General features: G+C 39.6%; 1 protein-coding gene across 1 annotated transcript in view; it reads left to right on the plus strand.

Moving 5' to 3' along the window:
* Adcy2 (adenylate cyclase 2) overlaps positions 1-25,052 on the plus strand; it is a 401,885-nt gene that overhangs the window by 294,079 nt on the left and 82,754 nt on the right. The window contains exons 12-14 of the mRNA XM_021179908.3: positions 1,117-1,197; positions 7,846-7,915; positions 11,162-11,259. Coding sequence (XP_021035567.1) covers positions 1,117-1,197; positions 7,846-7,915; positions 11,162-11,259 — 249 coding nt within the window. The remainder of the gene's footprint in view (positions 1-1,116; positions 1,198-7,845; positions 7,916-11,161; positions 11,260-25,052) is intronic.

Here is a 25,052-nt window from a genome sequence, read left to right on the forward strand (position 1 = left end):
GATGATCCTGCATTGGACACTTCAGGATTCTAGTGTCAAAACCAAACAGGATCAAAATCAATATGCTTTCTTCGAGAGGATTGGAATTTAGTGTGCTCAAGCTTCGTCATTGATTTGGCTTGATGTGTACAGTCCGAACACCCACCTTCTGTCATTTTTGTTTTAGAATGAAATCAGCCCTTGACCTTTTCCAGAATGACAGAGACAAAGAACAAAGTCAAAATGTAGAGAGCACAAACATTGCTGTGGCTCACTGATATTTCTGTGAGATTTCATTACAGATAAACAATAAGTGTGACATTTCATGCTTGTTAGTGTTCTTATCAGTATGTATGGGTATATCAAACCTCAGGAAAAGTGCCAGCACTACTCCAGGTCAGATCCATCCATTTAGTTTTAAACTGCCTAGATGCATGTGTCTGAAGACTGGCATAGCCTCATCTAGACTGGCTAGCAAGGGCCAACCTGTGCCTTTTAATCTTTCCAGTAGATATTTAACTCTTAAAAGACATATCAATCTCAGTTTCTCCTTTATGCTATTGTCGTGTAAATTATCCACCTTTCCTGGCAGGAGGAAATTCCCACTTTTAAGTGGCATATCTAGACTTAGAAGCTCTCATGTGTTATGTCTTAAGATCACCTGCTCCAAGACCATGTGTGGTAATCTCTAAGTCTACAAACACAACCAGGTTGTCTTTTGAGTGTGACTTTTGCACGTCACAGAATCTTTATGTCATATTCAATTATATTCAGTAGATTACATATGAAATGAAGCTTTGAGATGCCCAAACAGAGACTGTAGCTTTGCAAATTCTTTGAAACTGGCTGAGAAATACATCAAAAAGGAATGACCAACATAAATTCCTCTAAGGATCGTTCTACAGCCAGCATGTTTTAATCATAAAATTAAGTTTAACAAGTATCACACACCAAGTACTTCCAGTGGTGATTTGAAATCCCAGTGAGTTTCACAGAATAGTAAGCCAACATACTGTGGTAAATATTATGGTCAGTTTATTTAGTCCCTGGTGTGGGTGTATGCTTTGTTACCATTAGAACTTGACCACATATTAACCTTCATACTAACATTCTCACTCGTATTTCCTTTCTGTGTAGAACTAAGTCACAGAAGAAGCGATTCGAAGAAGAACTGAATGAAAGGATGATCCAAGCAATTGACGGGATCAATGCACAGAAGTGAGTGTTTTAAATTTCGATCAGCTTATTTCAAAGCCTGATGTGTGAATACAATGTAACATTTTCCAAGTGTCTCCTAGCCAGTGCTTCCATGAGTACAATGCAACATTTTCCAAGTATCTTCTCACCAATGCTTCCATCCTTATCATGGCAAACCCAAGCCTCTCAGACAGTTACTCATTTTCATTCCAACTGCTCTATGTTTGTAGGATTTCTTTTATGCTATAAAAATTAAGTTCTGTCTAGAAAGGATTCACTCAGTTACTTAGTAATAAACACCATGACAAGTAATCCTACAAAGAAAAGTCATGGGTCAGATTATATACTTGGCCTTTTTTTTGAAATTAAAATAAAATTACATGATTTTCCCCTTCCCTTTCTCCCTCCAATTCTTCCCATGCATCCACCCCATTTAAATTCATTGCCCATATTTCTTTGTTTTATATTTTAAAATTAAAAAGTGTAGAGAAGCTTAGCTGTGTCATGAAACTCATCTATGTCATAAAGGAACTCCCCTGTGCCATAGTAGGACTTGGCTATGTCACATGAGAAGTCAGCTATGATATAGAGGGCCTCACTTATGTCATACTGAATAGTACCTGTTTCATGGAAGAGTCACCTGCACCATAGAGAAAGTCACCTATACCATAAGAGGACTCTCCTGTGTCATAGAGGACTCATATATATCACAGAGGACTCACCTGTGTCAAAGAGAACTCACCTGTGTCAAAGAGGACTCATATATGTCACAGAGGACTCACTTGTGTCAAAGAGAACTCACCTGTGTCATAGAGGATTCATCTATGCCACAGAGGACTCACTTGTGTCATAGAGGACTCACCTATGCCACAGAGGACTCACCTATGTCATTGAGAAAGTTGTTTTTGTCTTAGGGGACTCAATCTGTGCCATAGAAGACTCACTTGTGTTATTAGGGACTGGACTGGACCCTAGAGCCTTCTCTGTGCGAGGAAGGACCTCACCTATGTCATAGAGATCTCAGGAGAGCCAACGGCAGATGAAGTGTTGAGCACACCTATACAATCAGTGCTTTTTAAAAATTAAATTAGAATGAGAAACAGCAGGTTGACTTGAGAAAATGCTTAAGGAAAAAAATCCATATTTAAGGTAACCTACTTCATTTGTTATATCAGAGTTAACTTTTGAAAAAATATAAACGACTATCACCACCTTCAATTAATATAGCTTAATGTAAAGTTGCAAGGCCTCAGTTGCCCATCTTCGTAAAATGCATATTTATCCTAGACTGCCCCAGTCTAGATATGCAGAACACACGGTGTTTATGAGAAAGCCATAGGTGCCTATTGTATAGCATGTGTGTTAGGCAATGAAGCATCTTGATCAGGTGAGCTGCAAGAAAGATATACAAGCTATGGCTATTATTGCCTGTCATAGCTCTTTCATGTGTCCAAGTTGACACACATACCATCATCCTGTATGCTCAGGTTCCATGAGAGAGCCTGGTAGAAAGCTGACTCTGGAATCCTCATAGCATTAGCTTGACCTCTGGTCCAGTGAACACTCGAGCACTTCACAAAGAAACAAGCCACTAGCAGCTAAAAATAAGGAAGAGGGAGAGTCATCCAACTAAAGGAAACAGCATGCAAAACTTAGTTTCCCCCAAGAATAACACACATTAGAAGAAAGAGGAACTCTTGCCCACTGACAGAGTTTTAACGCCAGAAATAATAACAATAACAATAGCAACACTAAAATTCCAAGCTCTGATCCCAGCCTCAGTGTGTGCTCAGGTGGGACCCTTCTGTCCAAACCATTCATCCTCTCAAGAAACCATTAGACAGTGCTACTACAGTGGCTTTGCTTTATTGCTGTTAAGGTTAACTTTGAACTGTTGCTTTTCTTTGCCTCATTATTATCCAAACATGCACATAAAGATGGCATGATCCTTGGCTCACACCTTTAATCCCAGCACTCAGGAGGCAGAGGCAGGAGGATTTCTGAGTTCGAGGTCAGCCTGGCCTACAAAGTGAGTTCCAGGACAGCCAGGGCTACACAGAGAAACCATGTATCAAAAACAAAACAAAACAAAACAAAAAAGGCAAGATCCCATACAGCTTCCAGGTAGATGCTTTGAGCGGATGCCTTGACTGTTTCTGTCATAAGTTTCCCGACATTTTCCACATGAAGTAGAAAAGAGTCTAATGTTCTTGAAACAAGACAGGGAGCTGCTCATCAGTAAGCCCTTCAGCCTCTGGGTTTGGTTGGCATTGATTATGTTTTGTTGTTCCCTAACCATTAAATCTTGTTGGGTTTGGTAGGATCCTCTGGTCTTCTGGTTTCCACCTAATGATTCCATTGGAACTGAATTACCAATTAGTGTTTCTCTCTATTTATATAAAACAGTGATTTCTCTGCAGATTGCCATATGTTAAGTTCAGCATCAGACCATCAGACACAGCAAACTCCCTTTTCCAAGTACATGCATGAAGTGCAAGACCAACACACTCACTTCTGTCTGATCTGAGTCCAGCTCCACTGCCAAGATCTGATTAATCTCTGCAGTACCCAATGGGCCATGCATCCTAACACAGCCATGTTAGAGGCCAGGGCTTCAAGATATGACACTGAGGAAGACACAAACATTTAAAACATTTAACCCAAAATAGAATGGCTGAGTCTCTCCCTCCATGGCTTCTGTCATTTCAGAACATGCATTTATTCTTCCACTGGAGAATGTTCTCAGGGAAGATGGGGCTGTGTTCCACATTCTTCACATAGGATCTCACTTGTAATCTCCTTTTATTTTTCCTAGAAATAGAAAAAAAATAAATAAATCATAGTAGAAAAAAAAAAACAAATTAACAGGGAAACACCAACAGTGTGGGCCAGAGATAGCATCCGTCTCTTCATGCTACCAGATGGGAAACATAGGGAAGATAAGGATAACATGCACGCACGCACAGCATGTTTCCTGCCCTCTACACTCCTACTATCTGCCCCTTTCTCCTCTCCCCTCCCCTCTTCTCTCCTTCTACCCTTACTGTCCCTGCCCATTTCCCTCCTTCATTTTCTTTTCTTTCCTGTCTTTTCTGTCACTCTCTAGTTCTAATTTCCAAAAACAATATCAGACCTTATCAGCCCCACATAAATCCTTTCTATCCAAACAGGCCAGTCAGTTCTGTGAACAAACCCTGGTGAGGAGAGTGCAGGCCTAGCATATCAAATAGACAGACTATAATACTAAATGTGAATTTCATACAAAACATGAGAGGGAATGGAGCCATTTGGGGGCTTCACGGAGACTAAATCCATGGAAACAACACAGTCTCTTAGTCCAAAGATGCCGTCAGATTTGTTCACCATTTACTGCTCCAAGAGAAAAGCCACAGTCACACAGACCTTGCTATGGAAAGGGGAAATGAGGGTGTGGATTGGCTGGGATTTGGTTGTTTCCTCAGGAATTCCTGGCTTGTGGGCTACCATGTTGGGCTTTGGTAATCCAGGGCAGGTAAGTTCTGTCCCGGTGCCTTCCTGCCAGATGCCGGAGCTGTAAACCCAGATGTGGTAGGTGCACTCTGGCAACAAAGAGAGAACTGCGTTCTAAAAGTTTCTAAAGTTCATTCTCATTTTATTTACAAATTTCTGTCTTCTGGAAGCATTTTTTAAAATTAGATTTTGCTCTTTGATAAAGGAAAAAAAATGGGGGGTAGTTTACCTACAAGTGCTATACAAATACATATTCTGATGAATACAGTTTTAACAGCGAGTATGGATAAAATTTGTTTGTGGGCCAACAAGGTAGAAAAACTGGTAAAGGAGCTGGCCACCAAACCTGGCGATCTAAATTCAGTCTCCATGACCAGTAAGAATTGAGCTCCCTAAGGTATCCTCTAACATCCACACAACAGCAGTGGCCTGTGTGTGCCTAAGTGCACACGCAGCAGGAGTGCATGCACACACACACACACACACACATACACACATGCATGCATGCCCACAAAATCAATTAACATGTAATCAAAATTATAAACAAAATAAAATTTATTTTTATTTTCTGGGCATTTTCATAGGAATCAACTGTGATTTCTAATTTAAAAATTTCAAAACTGCTTCCCCAAAATAGAAATTTGTTTTTTTTTTTTTTGGTTTTTTGTTTTGTTTTGTTTTTTAAATAAAGTAAGAATGGAATTTAAGAATTTGAAATAAATAAGAGTGAACTTTTAAAAGTGGAAATAAAATCAGGAGTTGAACCCTACAATAGTCTTATAAAATAGATCAAATTCTACCTCTGCTAACAGTATCAGAAATACCTACAACATCTGTTTTTTAAACCTGTAATTTAACCTTCTTTAGTGAAGCAGTGCAGATGTCCAATCTACTTTTAATGATAGCTATTCTGGAACACACTATTGGTTCTGGATTCTAAGTTGTAAAAGGGTCACTGGTAGTCCTGTCTTCTGAGTCAGTCAAGTTGATGTGACCATCTGTGTGGGAGAGTTAGACAGCAAAGGTGTCTGAGACCCTGGAAACCCCACCTTAGCATTCTTGGTCTCCTGGCTATTGTGCCATTAACCACAGTCCTGAGTGCCAGTCTGCTCTAGAGGCCTAATCTGGAATCTTACTGAGTGTTTGGCTGTCAGACCATTTCACTTACTTCAGTCCCATGATTCCTCACATGTTCATCCTGCATCTCTCTAATTCATTGTATTGGAAAGTACTGTATTAAAATTTTCAGGGCCAGCAAGATGGCTAAGTGGGCAAAGGAGCTTGCTCCCAAACCTCTTGACCTGGGTTTGATTTCTGGGACCCACATCATGGAAAGGGAGACCAATTCCCACAAATTGTCCTCTCCCATCCATACATGCACTGTGGTGTGTTGTGCTCCAAACCCAAATAAATGATAAACAAATCTAACTTTTTAAAGAATAAATTCATGTGATTTAATAATTGCTGAAATATTTATATGACGTTTTTGGAAAACTATGTGAAACACAATTCTCTGGGATTTTCTAATGCATATACTCAGATAGATAGGTAGGTACATACATACCTGGATATAAAGATAGGCAGATGGGCATATATACAAACAGGTGGATGAATAAAAGGAGATGCATTTAAATAGATAGATAGATGATAGATTGATAGATTAGATAGATAAATGATTGACAGGTGATATATATGATAGATACATGATAGATAGGTAGATAGATAGATAATAGATTAGATAGATAAATGAAAATTAGATGATAGATAGATAGATGGATAGATAAATGGTAGAGATAGATAGATGCTAATATATGGATAATAAAAATATTAAACGCCCATATCTAGATGCCTGTGTAAATATGTGTTAAGTGCAGCTATAAACATATGAGTATATAAATATATACAGGCCACATATTTGAGACTATTATATTTTTTTAAACAGAAAGTTTTATTAAAGGAAACATAGGAAAATAAGTATGTTTGTCCTTCAATGAGTAGTGATCCAAACCAATCAGTAATGATTTGTTCTTGGTATTCACAGGCACTTTTCTGTATTGGATTTAGGATTTGCTTTGCATTTCTATCATGATTCATTTGAGAAAGCTGTCTTTCTCCTTCACGCTTTTCTCATTCTGTTGTCACTTGTGAAGCTGTGCCGCACATTCTATGCTCAGGTCCCGTGTCCTGTGCCCAGTGCTTCCATTGCCTGGGGTTGCAGTGAGCAGATTTCTCCTGATATTACCACTGTATAATCTACCTGAAACAGATTCGTGAAGTTGCTGATCTGGAAGGATGATCTCATCCATATAATTTTTATTCATTTCTCGGTATCAGGGTTATGTGCTTGTGTTTGTGATGTTTTTGGTTTGTGCCAGCATCATAAACCTGTGGGTCTTTAAATTGATGTTTTTAGTAATTTTTAATAAGGTGTATTCATTGTGCATGGCACTGGATTCCATAAAGACATTTTCACTAAGCTCTATTCATTGTGTATGGCACTGAATTCCATAAAGACATTTTTACACAAGCATATCATATATTTTGACTGTATACCCTCCCCCAGCCCCATACACCTTTTTTCTTCTTTCCCCAGCCTCCTCTTTCCTGATTCCCATAAACAAATTTCTATTTTAATGACTCCAGTCACTATGGAAATCCTTGTAAAGGTTCTTCAAAAACCTAAAAGTATGCCTATATATGACCTGATTATGCCATTCCCAGGAACATGCCCAAAAGACGAACTCGACAGGTCATGGCAGTGCTTACACATAAGCCTTATTTTTAGCATCTCCTGAGAACTTCCTGACATGGTTTTTATTGCCTTGAAATGAGAAAATGACAATAAGAGGATTTTTGGTGAGCATGGAAGAAGTGTGGACTTAGCTGTATCCTTGGGATGAGGTATTTTTTGAGCTAGTTAATTTGGTTAACTTTAGTTTGGATTTAATGTGACAGTTGTATTATGTGATTTTTTTTTCCCCAGAAGGGCATTGTGTGACTACTCCTGTAGCATTTGTAGCCATTTCTAGTATCCAAACCAAATAAATTGCTATTACATGCCAAAAATATATTCAGCATGGCAGGGTTTAAACCGGGAACACTGGACGGTTTGCTTGCTTTTGTAAATCATTGTGGATGCTTAGTTGGATGTTTGATGTTGTCTGTCTTCCTCACCTCTAGGCAATGGCTCAAGTCAGAAGACATTCAAAGAATCTCCCTGTTTTTCTATAACAAAAATATAGAAAAAGAAGTAAGCCATTTTTCCTCTTTAAACTATTATAATTTTCTTTCTGAAATGTAGTTTTGATATCAATCATGAAACTGAGTGGATGTTTTTAATATAGTTTTTGGTTAAATACTTCACTAATATCCATGTTTGAGGCATTTGTTGAATTTGCTCTCTGACGATTTCAGACATGTACCTAGGGCATTGATTTCTGCAACCCCAGTCTGCACCATCTCTAACTGGGTCAGTGCCGTGTATGTACCTCACCTCTACTGCTCCTGGGCACTCTTTCATAACATTTCTTTTTTGCCAAATGCTCTCTCTGACCCAGTGGTATTCTCTGCACTCTTGGTAGTAAATGATATACAGTTGAGATTCAGAAAAAAAAAAAAAAAAAAACAAAAAAACAATAATAGCGAATGTTTGACTTCTTGTGTGTAATTCTCTCAGAAAAGTCTTTTAAACAGTGTTTCTGAACCTTCTTAATGCTGAAACCCTTGAATACAGTTCCTCATGTTCTACAATTGAGATTCAGAAAAAAAACAAAAACAAAAACCAACAACAAAAAAAAAACAATAATAGCGAATGTTTGACTTCTTGTGTGTAATTCTCTCAGAAAAGTCGTTTAAACAGTGTTTCTGAACCTTCTTAATACTGAAACCCTTGAATACAGTTCCTCATGTTCTGGTGGCCCCAAGCCATAATGTTATTTTCATTGCTATGCCATAACTGTAATTTTGCTACTGTTATGATTCATAATGTAAATATCTGTGTTTTCCAATGGATTTAGGCAACCCCTCTGAAAGAGTCATTTGACCCCACCAAAGGGCTTAATGGCCCACACACCAGTTGAGAACCACCACATTAAAAGAAAAATTACTTCCAATAAATTGACAATGTTGTTACACAAATTGTTCTGATTCGTTGACAAAAGTCAGAGGTTTACATCTAACTTCTGTGTTAAGAAGATTAGAAAACTCAAACTTTTAATTTTGCTGGCACCAGGAGTCCTAATGAGCTGGTTTAGGCTCAAAAACAAGCAGCAGATGTTTGACTTTTATAGATCTGCTAAGCGCAGGTTAAAAAGTCTTCCTAGGTCCTGTTAGGCCACCTGAAATCCACTCACTTCTTGATTTGTGTTGATAGAAAGAAGGAACATGGTTCAGAGGCCACGTCCATCATCCAACCACATCATTACACACTCAGTTTGAACAAAATGATTAGATTAGTGGTAGCATTTGCATGACTGTTATGAATATTCTGCACAGAAGACTCAGCGCATCGTTTTCTAGAAAACGGAGTGAAAACATCCAACATTAAAAGTCTTTCAGAGAGTACACATGGAGCAACCCATGGCTCCAGCTGCATATGTAGCAGAGGATGGCCTTGTCAGGCATCAATGAGAGGAGAGGCCCTTGGTCCTGTGAAGGCTTGATGCCCCATTGTAGGGGAATGCCAGGGCAGTGAGGCATAAGTGAGTGGATAGGTAGGAGAACACCCTCATAGAAGCAGGGAGAGAGGGGATGGAGTAGGGGATTTCCAGAGGAGAAACTGGGAAAGGGCTAACATTTGAAATATAAATAAAGAAAATATCTAATAAAAAATAAAAAAGTAAAGTCTTTTAGAGTCCATGAAGGTGGATTTTATAGGCTCTCCCAAGTCCCCTTGGTGTACCTGGTACACCAAGATCACTTGCCACTTTTTTGGTAAAATACTGTCTAAAAATTTTTACCAACTTATTACTTAATAACATCTCACCCTGGAGTGATGCTAAGAGATACAAAAGGATGTTTGTTATATAACGGCCACACTCTTCCTTCCTGCTAGAAACCCGTGATCATTACCAAAAAGCCAATCCAAACCATCTCCATGCAAAGCCCCGGAGAAGTTAAAAACTAAGGAGGGAACAGAATGCATATGGTCTAATCACATTCCAGCAGTTATGCTAATGACACGCCTTCATCAGCATGCAAATTGTCCTGGATATTAAGACACAAAATTCAGTAGGAACAAAATTCTAATAAGGAGAAGGTAGTCATCGTTAAGACCTCAGCTTTGGAGAGACTGTACACACTCTCCCCATGTGTGCACATCTGCAGATGCCAACGCTAAGGCAAAGTATGGAGAATGCTGGAACTTAAGCACCCACAGCCTGCACTTCCAGCGAAAGGGGGAGAGAATACAGGCAGACATACGTAGAAAGAATCATCAAGAGACAAAAGGGAGAGCTGCTGTCTTTCAACACCAAAACCCGAGTGGCTCACATCTAAGAACCGCATCTGTTTCTTTCTAACTCTGGAACCAGGCTAGGTGGATATAGCTGATAGGACCTGAGAGCATCTGCAAGAAGTTACAGTGCCATTTCATAAAACTTTGTCTCCTTCCACTTTGTTATGAGCCTTGTTAGGGAAATCAGCGTAGCTTCCTGTGTGGAAGACTGCATTTGCTTTTCCTGATGCAGAAACTAGGGCTTCACGCACTGCCAGTCCCTTAGCATATCAATCATTAATATTAAAATGAATTCTGGCCTGCAGTTCCTTCAACCAGAAGCAGGGACAGAAATAGTTTCTGCCTCCCTGTGGGTGTCTTGTTGGTATTTTGCATTTTGTATGTAAAGCATTCAGAGTTGTAAATCACTTGGGGCAAAGACCACCACCACCACAGTCATCAAGGATGCAGTGATGCCTGGCTTTGTGTTCCTAAGTCAGTTGAGAACAGTGGTCCTGCATCGTAGACAGAACCCCTGCTAATGGTGTTGGACAAGACAAAGGAGGCTCCCTGAGCCAGCCTCAGAACCAATGCCACATACCTTCATTCAACACTTTAAGTAGCCCTGAGATCAATGATGAGACAAAACATTGAAATGTGTGCATTTCATATGTCTGTTTAAAAGTGTCATTATTTGGAAAGTCATTCTTTTTCTGAAAATAATGGTAGACTATAGAAACTAGGACCCACACAGGAAGGACCCACTAAGCCCTCCCACTCGGCTTCCGTCTGGGGTGCTTCCTTCCTAACTGGCTTGAACCCGTTACAGATCCGTGGATCTCGAACATTTACTCATACACCGCAGCCTTTGCAAGTCACTCACAGTACATTTGGAGGGAGGACATTTGACGAACTGGGATGAGCAGCCATAGCTTGTTTCTGCTGAAATCTGCAATTTGCAAGTGTCATCCTGCCCCAGATACAAGGCTGCTGGGTAGCTCTGTTGTAGCTCTTCTCGTGGCAGCAATCAACCATCTCTCACAGTGTCCTTTTCCTCCTCAGTACCGAGCCACTGCACTGCCAGCATTCAAGTACTACGTGACCTGTGCCTGCCTCATCTTCCTCTGTATCTTCATTGTACAGATTCTTGTACTGCCAAAGTAAGTTCATGAACCCGCCCCGTTGGGATTCTCAGCTGCTGTGCCTCTCTCCCGAAGCCTCAGTGTGTTTGAAGGATGTGCAAGCATGTACTTTTACAAACAGAGGGCCATTCTTCATATCACAGTACTTGAAACATAATGCAGATTTTGGTGGCCATGTGATAATAACACCTTGCAATTGAGCTCTTTGTAGATAAAGCATATCAGCCTCAATTCTTGAGACTGAACATTATCAGATCAGGGAATAATTTCTATAAGGAAAGCCAGAAATTACTCCCTGATCTGATGATGCAAGGTGTTCTGATTTCCTGCAATGTCAGGGACCAAACCCAGAGCCTTGTGCATGTGAGTTGAGTGCCCTGCTATTATGCCGCATCTTCAGACCAATCAGTACCCTTTCTGATTTTAACACCATTGTTGGGGCTTATGAAATGTCTCAGTGATAAACTGCTCAAATAATAAACATGAGGAACTGACGTGAAAGTCCTAACACCTACAGTTTAAAAAAATAAAGAAAAATCAGTCTGACACCCCATCCTGCACCTCCAGCGCTGGATGGGGTCAGAGACAAGTGGATCCTGGGATCTTTTTGGTCGACTCTTCTAGCCAAAATGGCAAGCTTCAGGTTAGATGAGAAACTTGATTTCGAAAAATATGGCAGACAGCAATAGGGGAAGGTACCTGGTGTCAACTTCTGGCATCCACAGCACACATACAGAGAAAAGCACCCCTGCACATGTTTGTGTGCACATATGTACATACACAGTGTCGTGGGGTGAAGATGGACACCTGCTCTACAAATGCCATTCCTCCATTTTTTGTAAGTTCTGTGAGTTATGCACCTACCCTTCTTTCATCTTAAATCCGCCCACTGTCATAGGTCAGCTTCCAGCTGGTTTTAAGAGAGACGTGAACACAAGGAGAAATGTGAGCCATGCAGGTCCTGTCTTTTAGGATAGAGTCCTTCAGGTTCCACCAACTCAAAAAAAAAAGCATTATATTGTAACTGGGGGAATTGGAGTCTCATCTCAGTGTTCTTAGACTCATTAGTAAGAGAATTTAATAACAGACCCAGAGACAGTCTTGAAGAAAGTTTTATTAGAGTTTGAAAGAGAAAAAAACATCACAGGTAAGTTGTAAATCTGAGAGGCTTCCTGCAGGAAAATAATGGAAAAGGGAAAAGAGAGGAAACCTGTGCCATTTGTAAGCAACTGTATGGTAGAAATGTCAGAGAGAGAGAGACAGAGACAGAGACAGAGACAGAGACAGAGAGGCAGAGACAGAAAGACAGAGACAGAGAGAGGTGCCCCCTCACTCTTTCTTTAAAGGTTGGGACTATGGCACACATCTGAAAGAAAGAGATGGAGAAAAGAAAAATTTACACTTTGCCAAGTAATTCAGAAAATCAGGCAGGCTTAGCCTAGCACTCAGCAAGTGACAATTCTGAGGGCAGAGTGTCTGATAAGGGAAAGTACATTATTCCTCCCATCACCTTAGCATGGCTCAAGGTGAATCAGCCTGCCTTAGAAGTGGTTCCATGTCAGGTGATTGACAGGCCCAGCTGGATTAACTTTTTGGAGTAACTTAAAATGCAAGGTCTCGATCCAAGAACAGGAATAGGTTCCAGTCTTTTGACAAGGGAAAATAGTGATCCTTGATGGGCATCGACTGAGCACTAATAAAGGTTTCTGTACCAATCCTCCCTCTAAAGAAATAACCTAACCTCATGGGAGATGCACCAAAATTGGGGGGATAGAAGCAGTCTACCTCCACCATGACACCCGAGGTCCTGTTTCAATGTCATTCGACAGACAGGAGCAGTATCCGGACTGGTGATCCAGTCACATCCCCACATATAGCCAAGGCAGGTTTGCTCAGAACACAGATCTCTGTTCTGCTTACAGGATCTATACCCTGAGCTCTATCCACTGCTTTTGCCGTCCTAATTCCTAAAGGGTCCTTCCTCTCACACTTACTTTCATATGGCTGTCTCCAAAGAAGATGACTTTTGTTTTATAGCTTAAAGGAAGTTTTAGGAAATCCATCCTTCCTATTATAAATGGAGATATGTGTCTGTATATGTATATGAATATATATATATTCTGAAATAGATTTTCTCTAGTCACTGCCTATTCTGTAGGAGCCAAAAAAGAAAAGAAAAAAGCATTTTCAATCTACCAGGATTCAATATTGTACTGCCGTTTATCCTGTGTAGTGCAGCCAGGATTTGTGGGCAGCTAACCTGCTCAGATTGAGTGGCACCCTTTCCTGATAAAGATGCTTTGCAATTAGAAGCAAGCACTATCTTCCCCTCTATACAACAAAGGTTTTCATCCTGGGCACTGAGCCAGAACCCTGACATTCACAGGAGTGATAGCCAGCCATGGCATTACTCATGCACACAGTTCCTCAGCTGTCTCACCAGTTTTGGAGAGGTTCCCACCAGATTTCCTCCTTTTTTACAAATTAGCATCAGCAGGCATGGGCCCCCAAGGCACCCTTCTTCTCTGCTTTAAAAAAAAAAAATTTCCTCAGTGAAATTTCCCACTGTCAGCTGATCAGCCTTCCGTTCAAAAATGCCAACAAATTAAATTCCTTTCTAGTACCAGGCCTGAAGCAGCTGGTATGTGAGAGAAATGTGTGTGCTCCACTAGGGCTGCCAGGGAGCAGAAGTTTGTCGTGGAGTCATGATCACCCAGGGAACTGGGGCACAGCGCCACTGGCAAGTGCATAAATTCGTTTTCCTGCATCTATCCATTACGTGAACCTCTATATTACCTACATCCTAAGTGATGCAGGGGCTGTCGATCACTGGAAAAATGAATGGTTGTTTTTTAAAAAAAATCCCCAAGGAAGACAAAAGACTGAGAAAAAAATGCTTCATAATTCTCAGTTAAGAAACAGATTGCAACCCCTTCTGATCAGCGCCAGCACGGGTCACCTTGGGCAAGGAGTCAGCAGACACTCCCACCGTCCCTAGAGGACTCTCCACTCGATCTTAGGATCACTGGTGAGTGGAACACAACATCAGTTCCAATCCAATCTCGAGGGACCTGAGACGGCATTAAGGAAGCAGAAAACCAGCCTAACCAGGGGCACAAGTCCCTTGTGGTCTGCACCAGCACCAGGTCACCTTGGGCAAGGAGTCAGCAGACATCCCCACGGTTCCTAGAGAACTCTTCACATGATCTTAGGATCACTGGTAATCCTAAATTCCAATCCAACATCAGTTCCAATCCAATTGTGACGGCCTGTGACAGCAGGAACAAGGACATAGGAGCCCTTCCTAACCAGAGGCTCAGGTTCTTTTTGATCAGTTCTGGTTTACCTTGGTTCCAAACAGGCCAGACAGCTCCACGGTCCTCAAAGGAGACACCATTTCCAGGCACTGTAACATGCCCAGAATCATAGGACAACAAGATCCCAGGATAACAGGAGCTGGGTCACACCAGTATTTCAGGGTCTCAGAGGAGCTTGACTGCCAAGAACTCTGATACACCCAGAATCTCAGGTTCACAGGATCGCACAATCAAAGGATCACAGGGAAAGTTGGACTCTGAGGAGTCCTGAATCAACTAGGATTATAGGAAGGACAAGCTCCAATCAGATATAGTGAGGGCAGCAAGCACTTGAGAGATGGCAGGAGGAAAGCATAAAAACAGAAGCAACAGAAACGAAGGTTACTTGGCATCATCAGAACCAAACTCTCCCACCTTAGCAAGTCCTGGATACACCATCACACCAGAAAAACAAGACATGGATCTAAAGTCACTTCTCATGATGATGATGGAGGACTTTAAGAGAGAAATAAAGGAAAACACAGGCAAACAGCTAGAAGCCTTTAAAGAGGAAACACAAAAATCCCTTAGAGAATTACAGGAAAACATTACCAAACAGGTGATGGTATTGAACAAAACCACCCAGGATCTAAAAATGGAAGGAAAAACAATATAGAAAATCCAAAAAGAGATAACTCTGGAGATAGAAATCTTAGGAAAGAAATCAAGAACCATAGAAGCGAGCATCAGCAACAGAATACAAGAGATGGAAGAGAGAATCTCAGGTGCAGAAGATTCCATAGGGATCATGGACACAACAATCAAAGAAAATGCAAAATGCAAAAAGAAGCTAATTCAAAAAAAAAAAAACATCCAGGAGATCCAGGACACAGTGAGAAGACCAAACCTATGGATAATAGGAGTAGATGAGAATGAAGATTTTCAACTTAAAGGGCCAGCAAATATCTTCAACAAAATTATAGAAGAAAACTTCCCAAAACTAAAGAAAGAGATGCCCAAGAACATAAAAGAAGCCTACAGACTCCAAATAGACTGGACCAGAAAAGGAATTCCTCCTGACACATAATAATCAGAACAACAAATGCACTAAATAAAGACAGAATATTAAAAGCAGTAAAGGAAAAAAGTCAAGTAACATATAAAGGCAGGCCAGACTTCTAACCAGAGACTATGAAAGCCAGAAGATCCTGGACAGATGTTATACTGACACTAAGAGAACACAACTGCCAGCCCAGGCTACTATACCCAGAAAAACTCCCAATTAACATAGATGGAGAAACCAAAGTATTCCATGACAAAACCAAATTCACACAATATCTTTCCACGAACCTAGCCCTGCAAAGGATAATAATGGGGAAAAAACAATACAATGATGGAAATTACATCCTAGAAAAAGCAAAAAAGTAATCCTTCAACAAACCTAACAGAAGACAGCCACAAGAGCAGAATCCTAACTCTAACAACAAAAATGACAGAAAGCAACAATTACTTTTCCTTAATATCTCTTAATATCAATAGACTCAATTCCCCAATAAAAAGACATAGACTAAAAGACTAGCTACACAAACAGGACCCAACATTTTCCTGCGTATAGTAAAACCATCTCAGGGAAAAAGACAGACACTACTTCAGAGTGAAAGGCTGGAAAACTGTTTTCCAAGCAAGTGGTCTGAAGAAACAAGCAGGAGTAGCCATTCTAATATCGAATAAAATCAACTTCCAACCCAAAGTTATCAAAAAAGACAAGGAGGGACACTTCATACACATAAAAGCTAAAATCTTCCAAGAGGAACTCTCAATTCTGAATATCTATGTTCCAAATGCAAGGGCAGTCACATTCATTAAAGAAACTTTAGTAAAGCTCAAAGCACACATTGCACCTCACACAATAATAGTGGGAGACTTTAACATCCCACTCTCATCAATGGACAGATCCTGGAAACAGAAACTAAGCAGAGACACAGTGAAACTAACAGAAGTTATGAAACAAATGGATCTAACAGGTATCTACAGAACATTTTATCCTAAAACAAAAGGATATACCTTCTTCTCAGCACCTCATGGTACCTTCTCCAAAATTGACCATATAATTGGTCACAAAACAGGCCTCAACAGATACAAAAATATTGAAATTGTCCCATACATCCTATCAGATCACCATGGACTAAGGATGATCTTCAATAACAACATAAATAATACAAAGCCAACATGTACGTGGAAACTAAAAACACTCTTCTCAATGATACCTTGGTCAAGGAAGGATAAAGAAAGAAATTAAGGACTTTTTGGAGTTTAATGAAAATGAAGCCACAACATACCCAAACTTATGGGACACAATGAAAGCATTTCTAAGAGGAAAACTCATAGCTCTGAGTGCCTCCAAAAAGAAACTAGAGAGAGCACACATTAGCAGCTTGACAACACACCTAAAAGCTCTAGAACAAAAGGAAGCAAATTCACCCAAGAAAAGTAGAAGGCAGGAAATAATCAAACTCAGGGGCGAAATCAACCAAGTGGAAACAAGAAGAACTATACAAAGAATCATCCAAATGAGGAGCTGTTTCTTTGAGAAAATCAACAAGATAGATAAACCCTTAGCCAGACTCACTAGAGGACACAGGGAAAGCAGCCTAATTAACAAAATCAGAAATGAAAAGGGAGACATAACAACAGATCCTGAAGAAATCCAAAACACCATAAGATCCTTATACAAAAAGCTATACTAAACAAAATTGGAGAACCTGGACGAAATGGACAAGTTTCTAGACAGATACCAGGTACCAAAGTTAAATCAAGATCAGGTTAATGATCTAAACAGTCGTATATCCCCTAAAGAAATAGAAGCAGTCATTAATAGTCTCCCAAACAAAAAAGGCTCAGGACCAGATGGGTTTAGTGGAGAGTTCTATCAGACCTTCAAAGAAGATCTAATCCTAGTTCTTCACAAACTATTCCACAAAATAGAAGCAGAAGGTACTCTACCCAACTCATTTTATGAAGCCACAATTACTCTGAAACCTAAACCACAGAAATGCCCAACAAAGATAGAGAACTTCAGACCAATTTCCCTTATGAATATCAATGCAAAAATCCTCAATAAAGTTCTCACTAACCAAATCCAAGAACACATGAAAACAATCATCCATCCTGACCAAGTAGGTTTCATCCCAGAGATGCAGGGATGGTTCAATATACAGAAATCCATCAATGTAATCCAGTATATAAACAAACTCAAAGACAAAAACCACATGATCATCTCGTTAGACGCGGAGACAGCATTTGACAAAATCTAACACCCATTCATGATAAAAGTCTTGGAAAGATCAAGAAGTCAAGGCCCATACCTAACCATGATAAAAAGCAATCTACAGCAAACCAGTAGCCAACATCAAAGTAAATGGTGAGAAGCTGGAAGCAATCCCACTAAATTCAGGAACTAGACAAGGCTGCCCAGTTTCTCCATACCTATTCAACATTGTACTTGAATTCCTAGCCAGAGCAATTAGACAACAAAAAGAGATCAAGGGGATACAAATTGGAAAGGAAGAAGTCAAAATATCACTTTTTGCAGATGATAAGATAGTATATATAAGTGACCCTAAAAGTTCTACCAGAGAACTCCTAAACCTGGTAAACAGCTTCAATGAAGTAGCTAGATATAAAATTAACTCAAACAAGTCAATGGCCTTTCTCTACACAAAGAATAAACAGGCTGAGAAAGAAATTAGGGAAACAACACCCTTCTCAATAGTCACAAATAATATAAAATACCTTGGCGTGACTCTAAGGAACTGAAAGAGCTGTATGATAAGAACTTCAAGTCTCTGAAGAAAGAAATTAAAGAAGATCTCAGAAGATGGAAAGATCTCCCATACTCATGGATTGGCAGGATCAGTATAGTAAAAATGGCTATCTTGCCAAAAGCAATCTACAGATTCAATGTAATCCCCATCAAAATTCCAACTCAATTCTTCAATGAATTAGAAAGGGCAATCTGCAAATTCATCTGCAGTAACAAAAAAAAAAAAAAAAAACCTAGGATAGCAAAAACTCTGCTCAAGGATAAAAAAACCTCCAGTGGAATCACCATGCCTGACCTAAAGCTTTACTACAGAGCAATTGTGATAAAAAACTGCATGCTACTGGTATAACGACAGACAAGTAGACCAATGGAATAAAATTGAAGACCCGGAAATGAACCCACACACCTATCGCCACTTGATCTTTGACAAGGGGGCAAACACCATCCAGTGGAAAAAAGACAGCATTTTCAACAAATGGTGCTGGCACGACTGGCAATTATCATGTAGAAGAATTTGAATTGATCCATTTCTATCTCCTTGTACTAAGGTCAAATCTAAGTGGATTAAGGAACTCCACATAAAACCAGAGACACTGAAACTTATAGAGGAGAAATTAGGGAGAAGCATCAAAGATATGGGTACAGGGGGAAAATTCCTGAATAGAACAGCGACAAATGGGACCTCATAAAATCACATAGCTTCTGCAAGGCAAAAGACACCGTCAATAAGACAAAAAGGCCACCAAAAGATTGGGAAAGGATCTTTACCTATCCTAAATCAGATAGGGGACTAATATTCAATATATATAAAGAACTCACGAAGGTGGACTCCAGAAAATCAAATAACCCCATTAAAAATTGGGGCTCAGAGCTAAACAAAGAATTCTCACCTGAGGAATACCGAATGGAAGAGAAGCACCTGAAAAAATGTTCAACATCTTTAATCATCACGGAAATGCAAATCAAAACAACCCTGAGATTCCACCTCACACCAGTCAGAATGGCTAAGATGAAAAATTCAGGTGACAGCAGATGCTGGCGAGGATGTGGACAAAGAGGAACACTCCTCCACTGTTGGTGGGATTGCAAGCTTGTACTACCACTCTGCAAATCAGTCTGATGATTCCTCAGAAAATTGGACATAGTACTTCCGGAGGATCCCGCAATACCTCTCCTGGGCATATATCCAGAAGATGTTCCAACTGGTAAAAAGGACACATGCTCCACTATGTTCATAGCAGCCTTATTTATAATAGCCAGAAACTGGAAAGAACCCAGATGCCCCTCAACAGAGGAATGGATACAGAAAATGTGGTACATTTACACAATGGCGTACTACTCAGCTATTAAAAAGAATGAATTTATAAAATTCCTAGGCAAATGGATGGACCTGGAGGGCATCATCCTGAGTGAGGTAACCCAATCACAAAAGAACTCACACAAAATGTACTCACTGATAAGTGCATATTAGCCCAGAAACTTAGAATACCCAAGATATAAGATACAATTTGCAAAACACATGAAACTCAAGAAAAACGAAGACCAAAGTGTGAACACTTTGCCCCTTCTTAGAACTGGGAACAAAACACCCATGGAAGGAGTTACAGAGACAAAGATTGGAGCTGAGACGAAAGGATGGACCATCTAGAAACTGCCATATCTGGGGATCCATCCCATAATCAGCTTCCAAACGCTAACACCATTGCATTCACTAGCAAGATTTTGCTGAAAGGACCCAGATACAGCTGTCTCTTGTGAGACTATACTGGGGCCTAGCAAACACAGAAATGGATGCTCACAGTCAGCTATTGGATGGATCACAGGGCTCCCAATGGAGGAGCTAGAGAAAGTAACCAAGGAGCTAAAGGGATCTGCAACCCTATAGGTGGAACAACAATATGAACTAACCAGTAACACCCCCCCCGGGAGTTCGTGTCTCTAGCTGCATATGTATCAGAAGATGGCCTAGTCGGCCATCAGTGGAAAGGAAGGCCCATTGGTCGTGCAAACTTTATATGCCTCAGTACAGGGGAATGCCAGGGCCAAGAAGTGGGAGTGGGAAGGTGGGGGAGCATGTGGGGGACTTTTGGGATAGCATTAGAAATGTAAATGAAATAAATACCTAATTAAAAAAATAAAAAAACTAAATTAAAATAAAATAAAATAAATAAAATACAAAAGAGAAGAGGACACTGCACCACACCATGCTGGCTGGCAGGGTTGGCTTTGATTTTCTTGTCTCTTGTTTTCTGCCACATCTTGATAAGCCCAGGAAAGTCCACTCTCACAAATTTCATCGGGTACTTGGTTTTACATCAAACAAGTTGGCCATTGAAAATGAGCCCTGTGGAGTCCACATGGGCCACCTTTCCTGCTGGTGTTGACAGATGCATGCCCTGTCTCATGGCCCGGTCCCTTGCCTGCCTCAAAGCTCTTGTTATATTTCTTCTTTCACCTTTCTCATGTTAGCCCTGTTTATTTCTATTTAAATGGTGTTTGCTTTTGAATGTTTTAAAGATACAGAAAAGTACTGTCACAAACACCCCAGTGTCCACCGCACAGACTTTTCAAGTGCTAAGACTATATCCTGTGCATTGCAATCGTGATCCTTCCTTTGGACACTGTTTGGATTTATGTGTGTTTCCTAGATTACCCTTTTAATTTGTTCAGTCTTAATTCATATTAATGTGGCATTATTCAACTGATATTTTTGATGTATTTGCTTACAAGTGCCCTCACCTCTACTATTTTATCTTATGTTAACTTTAGTTGAATTCATATTCCTAACTTTTAAGGATTAAACAATTTCTTTAATTCTTCTACTGGTTCTGAAGCACAGATTTCCACATGTATAATTCAAGTGGATTCGTCCCATTCTCTGCTACTGCAAGGCTCCTTGCATGCCTTTGCATGAAATCTGCATGTCCTGGGTCCTTTAAGAGCTTTTGTCTCTTATGTTTTATTTTTCTGATTTTGGTTTTGTTTTGTTTTGTTTTGGTGGTAGTGGCTGTTGTTGCTATTGTTTTGGGGTTTTTGTTTTGGTTTGGTTTTTTGTTTTGTTTTGTTTTGTTCCTGTATGCCTATGTGACTAAGTGTGGCCTTTTCTGAGTTCCTGAACCACCTTGCCACAAAGGAGACAACTCCATACCCATTGCTTACCTTCCAACCCAAGTTCCTATCTGTACATCATTTCCATTCTGAGCTGCAGGCTATAAAGTCTTTCTTCAGGTTCTCCTTTCACTACCTCCTATTTAGACATGGTTTCATCTGGTTTGCAGGCACCTCATTCATTCTCTGGTATTAAGGCATCACCACAAGGTTGATTTTGGTGTCAGGTACCTCTGGGACTCACCTGCTCAAGGGACCATCTTTGGTTTTTAATCAATTTGTTTGTTTTTAATCAAAAAAGGCAAGCAGAAGTCAGGACTGAGTGAGTGAGCAAATGAATTTCTAACAGAGGGATTTTCTACTTGGAAATGGTCAATGGAAGAAAGCATTTTCCTGAAAGAGGTTCTGCAATCTTCTTTATACCCATCCCAGTTTGTGGAACTTGGCTCTAGTATTAGGATTTGAATAGAATTAATTAAATTATCAATGGACCCCTCTTTTCTAGGTGTTTTTTGCTGCTCTGCCTGTACTATGTATGCAGAATTTTGTTATAAATAAGAAATTCTTTCAAAGACCAAATAATAATCAAATGTGGGGCATGTTTCAATTATTCTATTCAAATTATCTGTCAAAGTCAATGATTCTTTTAAATCAGGCTTTGCATTGTGAAAGTTGTTGAAGCAAGGATACATTTTATTAATAATGTTTAGTTAGATATCTTATGTCTCATTATCCCTGGCTAGGCAAGTAACAATGATACTTTACTTGAGAAAATTTAATAGCAAAATTGCAGCCTCAAAACCATTATTTCTACTTAGATTCTGTCAATTTCCTTACTCATTTAAAGATATATTTTCAGTAATTCTTTAATGCTCTTTTCAAAGGGCCATTTTTAGTATTCTCTCAAATGTGGAAAATAATGAGAAAGCGCTATCATTCATACCCACTAGAAATAGACTTGATTCCCTTGGCATTCGTAATGAGGGTAGCTATGATAGAGGTAGTTTGCTTTGGTGGGTAATCAAAACCTAGAGCACACCTCAGGAGAGCAGGTATCTAAAGGGATAGGAGAAGCAGTGTCAAGGCTGGTTTTGGTAGCTCCTGTACTGCAGCCTACCCTAAGAGCTACAAATATCTTACCCAGTGCTTTGAGGAGCCATGAGAGATTTAAAGCAGAGGTCACGATCTGGATGTGCACTGGGGATGATGTATGGGAAGGAAAGATACAGGACCAAGTAAGACATGGTGGTTTTCATGGAGATGGCACTGAATGTCATAAAAAATAAAATGGACTACTTCTGAGCTGTAGTATAAAACCTGATACAGAAGATTCTTGCTGCTTGATCAGGTACGAAACTCTCAGAGGGTTGTTTTGCGGAGTTTTGTTTGTGTGCTTCATTTGAGGAGCAGGAAGAATGTCTGCCATTTGCAAAAGGAAAACATCCTCTGATGGAAAGAACAGGTTTGAGGGAAAATGAGGATCCCAGGACTCATTTTTTTACACCACGGATGTGAATGCCTTTCTGTCTCCTAAACTTTCACTTCTTTTTGTTTTCGATTGCTACTGAAGGCCTTTCATGTTGAAGTTGTATCCTTTATAAAGGAGATTTTGAATTATTCCATGATAACTTATACTTGAGTGTTCTGTCCCTCCATTATTACCCTTGATGAATCTAACTCAAAAAAAAAAAATCTAAATAGAGTAGAACAGTCTTCCGTGGAGGGAGGGACGAGTCAGGGTGGAGAGGAAGAAATGCCATGGGTCTTATCTCCTTGAGTTGAATTCCTGAAAAAGTCACCCATATTTATCTAATGCAATGGCTTATCATAGGGACGCACTGTGGGCTTTAGGAGACAGCGCTCCTGCTGGGTTTTCCTCCCCCAGAATGAGAGTCCCTGTCTTTGTTAGGAGCACCTTTCTCTCATAAAGGCAAAATCACAGAGGGGGAAAGGACTTGGTCTCCAATCAGCCCTTTCCATGAATATAACAATACAACTGATTAAAGTGCTAAAGTCAAATATCACCACTAAAAGGTATAATTTTTCTTGCTTCATGGCAAGAAAGAGTCAAATTTACTTTTCAGTAAGTATATAAATCAATTATACTCATATGTTTAAAAGAAACAGCTTTGCACCAAGAATGTTAATTAAAATTGATTAAGTTGCAAAAACATCTTGGTATGCTTAATGGGCCAGAGCTCACTTTTGAAAGAGCAGGCTGGATAAGTGGTAGTAATTAAGAGCTTTTGACCAACCACTACTTTGACTTGTGGCATTTCTTGTCCCCTGGTGTCTGCTGTTACAAAGTACCATCTAGACTTCATATTTTGTAAACAACAGGAATTTTTTTCACAGGATTTTAGAAAACTGAAGTCCGTTGTGAGGGTGGCAGAGTTAGATAGGGTCTGATAAGGAACCTCCTATGGTTGGAGACCATCTCCACTCTGATGATGTACTCACATCCCGGAGGGCCCTTACCCAAATGCCATTGCCTTGGTACTAAGAGTTTAACATGTGAGTTTAGAAGCAGACAAGCATTCAGAACATAAGAACCTTGGAAGACATGGATGTGAACAATGATGACGTGGGTGCCAGTATTCCCTGCTGTAAGGATTTAGGAAAATGACATGAGCAGGTTCTCTTCTAGGGTCCATGACCTTTCCAGCAAACAAAATGTTGGGTAGGTTTCAGTTGAACTCCCTCCTAGTAAGTAGTAATAAATCCAATTAATGTGGTTACCACCAAGATTAATATGCCACTCTTGTACAGCTAAGGATATCTTACAGAGTTGGCCATTACTCTGGTTCATAGGCTCTACAACTGGGTAGGATTGCTGCTTGCTTTCCTCCATTGCCAGCTTGCATAGCGCCTTTGAATGCTCTAAAAGCTGATCCACCCCTTGTTCTACAAACAAGGATGGGTATTGGAATAAAATTATTAGTTTCCTAATTACTGTTTCATGAAACTATAAAGCAAACCACAAAACACATTTTCTTCAACTATACATGAAATATTGACCAATATATAATTTCTACAAACCCAGAAAAATCCTGAAAAGATCTGATAAAGTTGAAATAAATTAAAGAAAGTTAAAGTCTTAGAGTTTGATATTTAAACATATCACAATCAAATAAGAAATAACTACTAATATCTAAATATCTAAAATATCTAAAATTATCCCCATGTATTTGACCCTAGACTATATACCTGTGAATAAGTCACGAGTCTACTAAGAAATCATAAGAGAAATTTTAACTGTTTAAATAGTAACAGGCCATATATTAAAATATGTGAAATATAGCTAATATAGCTAATAGTATAGTAAGTGATGGGTAGAGATTACTGCCTTTGCATTAAAAGAGAGAAAAACTTTTAATCATTTGACTGTTTCCAACTTGTAAAAGCAGAAAGAGATGAACAATTTAGAATCAAATAAAGGAGAATAGATAATATTTCTAAACTCAATAAAACAGAAAATAATTGAAAAATAAAATTAATAAAGCTAAACCTTGGCTTTTTAAGCTATTTTTTAAAATTATAATATAATTGCATCATTTCACCCTGTAATCTCCTACCTTAAAATC

Source organism: Mus caroli, unplaced genomic scaffold (assembly GCF_978045245.1).
Source record: "Mus caroli unplaced genomic scaffold, Mus_caroli_1 scaffold_15, whole genome shotgun sequence".
Taxonomy (NCBI): Eukaryota; Metazoa; Chordata; class Mammalia; order Rodentia; family Muridae; genus Mus; species Mus caroli.